General features: G+C 50.8%; 1 protein-coding gene across 3 annotated transcripts; it reads left to right on the top strand.

Moving 5' to 3' along the window:
* Window positions 1-1,218: 1,218 nt before the first annotated feature.
* Window positions 1,219-9,544, top strand: SERHL2 (serine hydrolase like 2). 3 transcript variants are annotated; one of them, XM_050325313.1, is made up of 12 exons: window positions 1,219-1,301; window positions 2,727-2,947; window positions 3,019-3,132; window positions 4,219-4,260; window positions 4,993-5,012; window positions 5,186-5,260; window positions 5,969-6,078; window positions 6,351-6,430; window positions 6,766-6,800; window positions 7,569-7,645; window positions 8,351-8,444; window positions 8,748-9,544. In XM_050325313.1, exons 2-12 carry the CDS (start codon window positions 2,800-2,802, stop codon window positions 8,862-8,864), a joined length of 912 nt encoding a protein of 303 aa, XP_050181270.1. In that variant the 5' UTR covers window positions 1,219-1,301; window positions 2,727-2,799; the 3' UTR covers window positions 8,865-9,544. The 3 variants fall into 3 exon arrangements, with proteins under 3 accessions (XP_050181270.1, XP_050181271.1, XP_050181269.1); XM_050325314.1 differs by lacking the exon at window positions 1,219-1,301 and adding an exon at window positions 1,406-1,630 and having other exon boundaries at window positions 8,757-9,544; XM_050325312.1 differs by lacking the exon at window positions 1,219-1,301 and adding an exon at window positions 1,410-1,630.
* Window positions 9,545-9,722: the final 178 nt, after the last annotated feature.

Below are 9,722 nucleotides of genomic sequence, written 5' to 3'. Positions count from 1 at the left end.
AAAGAAACTGCAGAAGGTACTGTGGCCTCTCTCCCCCTGTGTGGCTCCCCAGCACTTGTAGTCTGCTTTCCCGCTCCTCCACCATAGAGGTCTAAGAAAAAGCAATATGCTGGACTTTCCAAACCTGTAAAAATTCATGTTCTAATTTCCTTTCTAATGGCTCACCTGAAGGGGAGGCTGTGAGCTGCATAGCACTCTCATTTCTTCTCAGTGATGGGTCCTCAAAGTTACCTTTCAGCTGCCTGGTATAGAGCCTATTTTGCCAGGATGAGTTTGAGCTAGGCAGGAGAAACAGGGCTGTAAGCTTCTACACTGGTTTCTTTCAAGTTTTTTAGGCTGTTCTGAAAATGTATTGTGTAATTTAGGAGACTGATGTGCTGAACTGAGCAAAGGGCTTTCAATTATCAATATAAAAATGACTCCCTAAGAACAGACAGTCATTATGCGCTCTCCAACTGTTTCAGCAAGGTGTCCCACTGCTCACAACACAATTTGACTTTGCTTCCTTTGACTTCAGAGTTCTTGACTGAAGATAAATGTTTGTGGTCTGCATTAGGCCTAGCAGACTGACTGCTGGAGGGAAGGCAAGGCACCAGCAAACAGCCATACTTGGGTGTTGACTTTCTTGAAACTCAGTCCATACAGCCATCACCTTTCTGGTCAACTGATGAGGAAAACTATATTGAAACCTCTCCATCTGAGAGGGGTCTGTTTTTGCAGAAGAGGAATGGAGCAGCTAAAGCAGTGCTGTCCACTGTGTATCTCTGGCAGCTTGGCCCTACAGTAGTCAGTTCACTGCGATGGGTCACAGTATGGGAGGGTGACTCTTGTCCCTGGAGCAACGTGATTCCATCAAGTGTTAGGAGTTCAGAAGAGTCTGTCTATCAGAGACCGATAGAAGTTCAGTGTTGGTGTCAAGCACTGAGCCTGTTTGATGTCATTATGAAGCTCCTGGGTCACAGTTAAAACATCTCACACTGTGTCACCACAGTACAGGCAGTTTCTATTATCAGTAATGTGTCTTCTGGAGGTACTCAGGGATGCAGCCGTACCTCTCTGATTTTGATTCCTCCCTATCATGCCCCGGCGGTTGTTCGCAGCTTCAGACCCCACAGACGTCGTTAACTTCTGATTACTCTCACTGAGCCCCATCCAAAAGCAGGCGGGGGCAGAGGCCGGGTTGCTCCGGGGAGGCGGGGAGGGGAGCGGGGCGGTGCGGCCGGGCCGGCCCGCCCTGCCCTGCCGCCGGGCCAAACCCTTCCGCGGCCGCCTCAGCTCAGCCGGCCCGGCCGCACGGAGCGGTAGGAAGGGGCCGGGGGCCGCGGGCGGCGCGGGCAGCGGGGCTGGGGCAGCCGCGGCCGTGCGGGGTCGCTCCGGGCAGGGGTCGGTTCCCTGGCAGTCCTTCCCCGGGGTCTGGACTGGGCCCTCCAGGGCGCCCTGAGGCGAAAGTTCGGGTGTAGCGGCGCCTCCTGCCCGCCTGGGGAGGCCCCAGCCCGGGCCCGGGGGGACCCCAGGGCCAGAGCCCCGCGGGCCCAGGCAGGGCTGCCCCGGGAGGGCGATCAGGCTCTGCCGGGAGCACAGGTCATCAGGAAGGGGCAGGTCCACGGTCACACCGGGAAGTCTGCCCGAGGTTGGTTGTCAGGATCTGGCCCGGCGAGGGCAGCTGGGGTCAGACACAGCCCCGTGATCAGCAGGCAGGGCCACGTTTCCTGAAAGAGGGCGTTGTTGTTGGAGACTGGCACTCCTGCAGCACTGCTGGGCTGGTCCTGGGCTGAGCTTAAACAGGCTCATGGGGACGCCCAGGTTTGGTTGATTGGGATCGTCAGGGCCCTGACAGCAGCCTCTCCTTTCAGCCTACCCACTCTGTCCTCATGCCTTAGGGAGATATGGGCTCAGGAGGGACTTGCTGCAGAGTGATTTAATTGCAGCACAGTCTCGGGAGGCTATTCAAGGAAGTAGAGACACAAGACAGGGGATATGGCATGAGAGACTTGGGGATGGGAATAGTCAGGTTGCCTCTAAGGGGTCCCAGGGCTTGTGGGTAAAGGAGAAATGTTCAAACCACTACTGCAGCATCTCCAGAGGCTGGGTAGTACTGCGGGGGTTCACTCAGGAGCTGGGGGTTGAGCAAAGGTCAGGTATAGCTCCGTGATTACCTGGCAGATCTGCGGTCATGACGTAGGTTTGAGGTCGAGCAGACGCCTGGCCGGTTATGGGCCCGTATTCCATGCAGAGTCCCTGGCCCTGAGGGGTGTGCGGGCAGGTGGCAGCAGTGACCTGCTGTGGCATGGAGCCATCTGCTCTCTCAAAGGTACCGACTGGTGGGGCAAATGAGAAGCACCAAGGTAAAAGTGAACAAGGTAGTTACAGTCTACTATTGGAGGCAGCATCCTTATTCCCCAAACCATCTTTTTGGTCTAGGACAGGTGCCTGGCTGACTGCAGCTAACTGGGGGAATTCTGCATGGTTCCCTCTTGCTGGATCTCCTGTGACTTCTGGTCGGGTTGCAGCTGCTGCAGAGACAGAGAGGAGGCTTTCTCCTCCTGCGTAGGGAAAGCTTATTTCTTCCTAGGAACGTTGCTAGTACGTGCTGGGAGGAGGATTCCCCAAACAGGCAGTCAGGAACGGCAGCTTGGGATGTTGAATGGGGAGCTATAAATCAGCAAGCTGCTAATTAAGACCGCAGGAGGCTGGTGAGTACTAAAGACCTGTTTTACTCTTCTCAGATCTCTGGACCATTAACAAGACCCCTGGGACCTACTCCCAGGCACGTGGCTCTCTGGGGACCCTATTTTGGGCATGTTCTCAGAGCTGAAGTTCCCTGTACCCTGGGGCCACGTGGCAGCCAAGGCCTGGGGACCCTCGGAGGGACACCCTGTGCTGTGTTTGCATGGCTGGCTAGACAACGCCAACACCTTTGACAAGCTCATTCCACTGCTCCCCAGAGGTACGTCTGGCTCATCAGGATGGCTCTCACTGTGTGTCAGGGCTGCACATCTGATACTCTCTCCCTTTCAGGCTGCTATTATGTGGCAATGGATTTTTCTGGCCATGGTTTGTCGTCCCACCGACCTGCCGGCTGCCCCTACCATTTCCTGGATTATGTGACCGATGTGCGCCGCGTGGCAGAAGGTGGGTATTTGAAAGGACCCTTCAGGGGATGCTTGTGCAGGGGTCACTATGTTGCTCCTGCTCCTTACAACAAGCAGGCAGCATTTACTGCTAGGAAGGAATCAATTCCCCCTACTTATCCTCAGTTTGATGTTAACTAGTGCTTTGTGACTGAATAAGTGTCCTGCTTTCTCACTGTTTTGCTAGAGGAAGAGAGTAAGCCCTGAGAAGCAAGTGTTTCTATATTAAAAAAAAGCAGTAGTGGTAAAGTGGTGGATGCAACTAAATAGTTTTGCCAGACTGACTTTTTGTAAGCGGCCCCTGACCTCTAACCAGTGTTAGGTGTAAGCTGGAGACTCTTCTGGTTCTCTCTGATGGCAGCTTGCTGCTTGCTTTAGTATCATACAAAGAAATCTGAAAGCCAGATGTCTTGTGCTCCTAATAACTCCTGATGTAACAGTCCGTATGCTGATCTTGCAGGAGGTTGTGGCATGTTCAGTTTTGCATCCCTTATTCAGTACCCAAAGAGCCTCTAGAAGTTCTCTGATGTTCCAGAGAGTAAAATCTTTCAGTGAGGTATATCTCAGTTGAATAGAACTGAAAAGGCTGTATTTTCCTGTAAGCCTCTCAGAGTGCCCTAAAAATGGACTGAAGAGCCTGATGTGCTAAATGGCGTAGAGAACTTTCACATGGAATAATTGTACTTTCCTCAAAGCAGCAGATCTGGTTCTGTGTCCTCAGTTGTCTCCAGAACACCCTGTAGCAGGATGCTCTGTCAAGGTCTCTCTTCCAGCAGATGCTGCCTGGTTAGGCTCCTCTACTTCTTGCCAGTCTTGTGTCTGGCAGTGAATGGGAATTTGCTGGAGTTTGTTTGACATACAGAGAGCTTGAGAGCTGCACGGCTTAACTACCAACAAAATGAAGTGGTGAATGCTTTTTTTCTTTGAAACTAGCATACTTAGCCACCTAGTTTATATGGATTAAGAAGCAATTAAGTAGTGCAAAAGCCCTCCTGGGAGAAGGGGCCCATGTTGGTGGAGAAGCAGCAAGATGCTGCTGCTCTGGTTTCTAATGCAGCACTATCTGTTTTTGTCTGTTGCCACTTAGCCTTGCAGTGGAGACGGTTCACCCTGATGGGTCACAGTATGGGTAAGTGGCTCTTGTCCTTGTAAGCTGTGAGATTCATGGAAATAGGAGTAGATAATTAACTTACAAGACATGCTGCTAGGAGATGGGTTAGAATATTTATTATATTGTGTCAAGTACCAGGTTTCTGTTTGAATGATTCAAAAATCATTTCTTGTCTGAAATGCCTCTGCTTTCAAGACTCTGTAGTGCAAACAGTGGTAACTCTTGCTGTGGGCATTTCCCCACCCCCAGGAAAGAACAGTGATGGGCAGAGAGGGGTGGTCTACGTAGGAGAATTCGCAGCCTTCCTGCCTGGTCCCCACAAAGCCTGGGAACAGAGTTCTCATCTGGGTGGGCTATAAAGCTTGCTGAGGGGAACTGGACTCCAGGCTCCACCCCTTTGTGCTTGGAACATGATTTGTTTTTGCCACGATATGGGGTTTGCTCCCCAGGGCTGCTCTGGCCACAGCTCGCAGGACCTGCACACTATAGCCTCTTAACTAGTAACTCCTCCTTGGCCTTTGCTGCCTCAGAGGGAGGTTGGGATGGCACAGGATGGGGAATACAGCAAGCCAACAGCCCTGCTCTGTGCCTGCAGCCTGCCTGCTGGGAGAGCTCTACCCTGTACATTGGATTTGTCCTGTGGTACAGTGGGCATTTTTACTTCTGAGGCTGTTCCTGCTGTGGGGAAGGGAAATTTCTGTTACTAGGGGCTATTCTGAGCATAACTGAGCACCCTTCTCTCCTTCACAGGTGGGGCTGTGGCAGGAATGGTGAGTAAAGCATCATTTCTTCATGGGGCTTGTGATTTCTGCAGCTGCAACAACAAATGGAGAGGAATGAAGAGACAGACAGTGTGGGACCTGACCCCCTCTCCCATGTATCAGGATAAAGACATCACTCAGTGCTCAGCTTTTCTTTCTCATATTGTTTCATCTCTCCTCAGTTCTGTTTCCTTTATCCTGAGATGGTGGACAAGCTGATCCTGCTGGAAAGTCTTGGCTTTCTGCTAGCTCCAGAGGTTAGATTTCACGTGTCCTTCCCTTTACTCTTTTTAAATACAAAAATAGATGTTTTTTTCTTTGCCTCATTTGTTCAGAGAAAGCACTGATGTGACCAGTTCCTGGCAGGCCATACAAGTCCCAAGCTCTTCCTTGTGGCAGGCACTGATCTGCTCCTAGTTGCATGGACTGAGGTGGTCAACTTAGGGTGGCCCTTGGAGGACACTTGGCAGTGCCAAAATTGTCTGTGCCGTGCCCGTGTACAAAGGGAATTGGAACCTCTGTCCAGGCAGCTGCCAGCTGAGGTTTTCTTTTTGCCAATGGCTTGTTGGGTGACCTGGGTGCAAGACTGGTGGATTTCTTTTTCTGTTCCTGGCAGGACAAAAAGCTACATTCCCAACTTGCCATCATTGCTACCAGATGCTGGAGCTTTGTTTGGCAGAAGTGGGACAGAAGCCCTGGGTCAGAGATACCAAATTTTGGACAGTTGTCCTCAACTCAGAAGTGAGGTAGGAAGAGTTAGAAAAGGTTGTAAGGGTAAAAAGTAAGTAAGTTCATGACAGCGGTATTGATGTTCCCTTTTTTCCAGAAATGGGCATTTTTAATATATCTGTAACCAGTACCAGTTCTGAGGGATGTTGAAGGGCGAAATTCCCTCTTCCACCAGCTGACAGGGGGTAAAATGATTCAGAAGAGAGGGGTTACTCCTCTCCCTCCCTGTATTTCAGGACACTGAGGCATGGCTGAAATCTAAACGGAGGGTGATTGACATGTTACTGAATCTAGAGGCAAAGGAGCAAACTCCTAAAGCACGTAGCCCTGAAGCAGCATTGCAGAGGTGGGTCCCCATCTTTCCTCTTCATTTGCTGCCTGCCCTCACCTTGACAGTTATGGCTGCACGAACGAGAAAGGGAAATTGTCCTTGCACTTCCTCTTTCAAGTCCTCCTCTGGAATCTCAGCAAGACCTTTTGCTTCTGCTGCCAGAAGCTGCTGCTTCTTCCCGCTCCTTTCTGAAGCAGGCTGAGAGCTTGCTGTCACCTTGTCATGTCATTTTTGTTTTGCTTCCTCCCTTTTCCAGCAGCACTATCTCTCTGCCATGTCTCCTCCAGGCTCTTAGAAGCTAACAGCCATCTGACAGCAGAGGGTGGAGCAATCCTGCTGCAGCGAGGAGCAACTGAGACACCCGCTGGTAAGGGGCTGTGTGGTGCTGGGCCAGCGCTGGGTGTGGGAAGGGACCGGTGCCAATAGCCATTGTCTTCTGCAGGGGACAGGATGCCCTAGCTACAAGTTTACACAGCCTGAATGGGATCAATTAAGTCTAGAGGCAGAGCTCCCCATCCCAGCAACTGGAATGGGTGCTCAAGTCCTAGAAAAGCTAAAGGAAATAAATAAAAAAAAGGAGAAATCTAAATTAACGCTGTTCCCCTAGCTCAGAAAGTCTTGGGCAGACCCCACAGGCGAGGAAAACCAGAACAACTCTTCCTCCTGTGAAACATGTAAACCTTCTGTTGTTTTTCTTTCCAGGGCTGGTATATAACAGAGACATGAGAGCCCGTGTGGTGAGCATTGCTCTTCTGACGTGCCCCCTGCTACTTCTGAGCCCTGAGCTTACAGAAAACAGATAGTGGAGGCCTGCTCAGTGAGCCCAGGCTCTGCCTCCACCCAGCCATTTACTTTCTGCTTCTCTAATTCCCACATCTCCTTTAAATGCTGCTGTTAAAAGAGCCTGCACTTGATCATTGACTCAGCTTACAGAGTCACTGGAAAATGTTATTGATTTTTTTTTTAAAAGTTCCTCTGCCCCCGGGCCTCCTGGCCACATTTTCCTGCTGTTGTAACTCTTCAGGCAGCAGATGGATGGATGCTTTCTGTCAGCTTCTTTGTCAGGTGACCCAAATAAGAAAGGGAAGAGAGTGGAACAAAGTCTTTACATTTGATATTTTGATAGTTTTGTGCCACTTTTGAGCAAATAGGGCTTCTTCTACCTGTGCTACTGCCAGGATATGGAAGCCAGGGTAGTGTACTGTCTCCTTTTTAGTAAAAAGATTTTTAAAGCTTTTCTTTGCTATGAGATAATTTCCATATGTGCTGCATCCCAGCAGGCAGTGTTTTTGGCAGCCCTGAAACGCAGCTGGACAGAAGGAGCCTTTGCAGAGCCAGCTACTCCTGTGCACAGCCCTGGATGCTTATCATGTCCCAGCATGGAAGCTTTGGGGCCACTGCTATTTCTACCTTCAGAGCTGCTAGAGCAGGAGGGCCTGGGGACACCCTCTGCCCTCAGCTGCTGTCCCTGACCTCTGCAACTTTCCCCCTCTTTGCACCTGCAGCAGAGTCGAGAGTCCCTCACAGTGGATCAGTGTGTGAAGCTCCTGCAGAAGATCCAGGACCGTGTTCTCATCATTGTGTGAGTGAGGCGTAAGCCAAACCAGCTCTTGCTGCCTCCCTTGGTGGAAGAAATGAAGGCTAAGAAGGAGTCCTCCACTATCCCTTCCTCTACAGCAGTCACCCAGATCTTTGTCCACTTAGCACAACAGTACAGCCTCACATCTGAGAAGTATTTTCCAGTTTCCCACCACTGCCCTGTGTTAGGCAGGCTCCTGGAGCAGGCAGGAGACAGCATGATCTTTGCTCTGCAGGAGGTCTAATGCTGGCTTCTCCCGGGAAACTGCCCTCATACCACCCTCTCCAAGCAGGGCACACCCTGTTTAAATCAGCAGTATGGAGGGGCAAAAAGGACAGCGGGGAGATGTGGAAACTGTAAGGAAGGAAAAAGTTAAGAGTGGAAGACAGAACAGGGGAGGGAATGATGTACTCAGAGCAGTTACAGAGACAGCCCTGGGAGGACAATATTTAACCAGTCTCCACTCTGATATGACTAGGCAGTAACCCAAGGTTTTACACAGATAGTTTGATAGAAAACAACTGCTTGGCCAAGCTGTGCTCTACCACGTATGACACTGTCACCCTGCTGCTTACAAGCAGCCTGGAAAGAACAGCTGGGTCTGTCACCACCCCTGCCACTGTCTTGGGGACACTGCTTCTACCCAGGGCCTCAGCAAAGTCAGATGGGGGCACACTGCTGTACTGAGCCTTGCTGTTGCTTTTTCAGATCACAAGATGGACTTTTGGTACCACACAAGTTACACAGCAGAAATCACTTTGTGAAAGCCCTGCGGAAGGCATTTGAGTCTACCCTCAAAGAGGTGAGAGCAAACACCATCCTTGCATCTCTACTCTATGTGCCACTGACCCGGGTGCAGCAGCTGGGAAGCAGCTCACCTTGGTGGACACCCCCCAGGAGGTGACTTGTCCTGAAGGGCACAGCCCTCACACTTCCTGTCCCTCCTGCTCAAGTCCCAAGCTCTCTGGACCTAGACCTTCCCTGGTCCTCCCATCCCTGTCCTGCCTTCCTTGCCCCTGCCCCCTCCCAGGAGTTTCACAGCAAGTGTTTGCCTGAGGGAACATCTTCCCAGTCAGTCTACATCTTCTGTGTCCCTCCTGTCCAGCACATCCAGGTAGTCGAGGTGCCTGGGAGTCATTTTGTGCACCTGAATGAGCCTGAGGTGGTGTCTGGGATCATCAGCAACTTCCTGACAGTGCAGAACACCAGAGCCAGACTCTAAGAAGCCCCAGTGGCTGCAGCAGTCCAGCAGAACTGGAAGCTAAAAAAGCAGACTCCAGCAGAATTGTCACCATTCCTACCTCACATCCAACTCCTCACATCACGATACTCTTTCCTGCGCTTAGCTCACTGCAGAGTGGAAGCAGGTCTGCTGGGGGTTCTCTGAAGGAGAGCTGAGCAAAATATCTCAGATGTCAAAGGGAAAAGGAATCCTTACTCTACTTCCAGCTCTGTGAGTACAGGGACGGAGGCCCACAGTGGCCTTCCCCTTGGCTTGTTCCAAACTTGCACCCTGAAACAGTGCAGGAATACAGGCAGAGGCATCCTCTGTGACAGCAGCAGTACCAGCTTTGACACTGCAAGAGAGTTGGCTCATCTTGCCTTCTCCCTGAGGATGGTGTGGCCAGGCTGCTCCCAGGATTAAACCTGCTGTAAAACAAGGGAAGTGTTCTGCTTCTCCACTTACTTCCATAGGGGCCTGAGCTCAGAGGGCCTCAGTGTCTTTGTTCTACTGTGAGAGCTGCTTTTTTTTTCAGAAGTCAGCTTAAATAAGAGCTCACCTGGGCATAGAAGGTCATTTTAATGAATGTCACTAATCCTCTAGCTGAAGCAGCTAGAACCACTAATTATGGAAAAGTTGGCAGAGGTGATTTCTGTCCTAAATAAAGATTAATCTCCTAATGTGAAGTCTGTCTTCTTGACTCAGTAGGAGAGTGAACCTCCTTTCTCTCTTTTGGGATGCTCACCCAAGCAGCTAAAACATATCTTAGGAGGCAGCAATTTTTGTACACAGTCTGCCTTAGATAGGGCATATTAAGGATCTGCCTCCCAGTTAAATTAATGCAAAAAGCCAACTGAA

This window comes from Myiozetetes cayanensis, unplaced genomic scaffold (assembly GCF_022539395.1).
Source record: "Myiozetetes cayanensis isolate MyiCay16 unplaced genomic scaffold, myiCay2020 scf3, whole genome shotgun sequence".
Taxonomy (NCBI): domain Eukaryota; kingdom Metazoa; phylum Chordata; class Aves; order Passeriformes; family Tyrannidae; genus Myiozetetes; species Myiozetetes cayanensis.
This window is presented reverse-complemented; position numbering and strand designations above follow the sequence as displayed.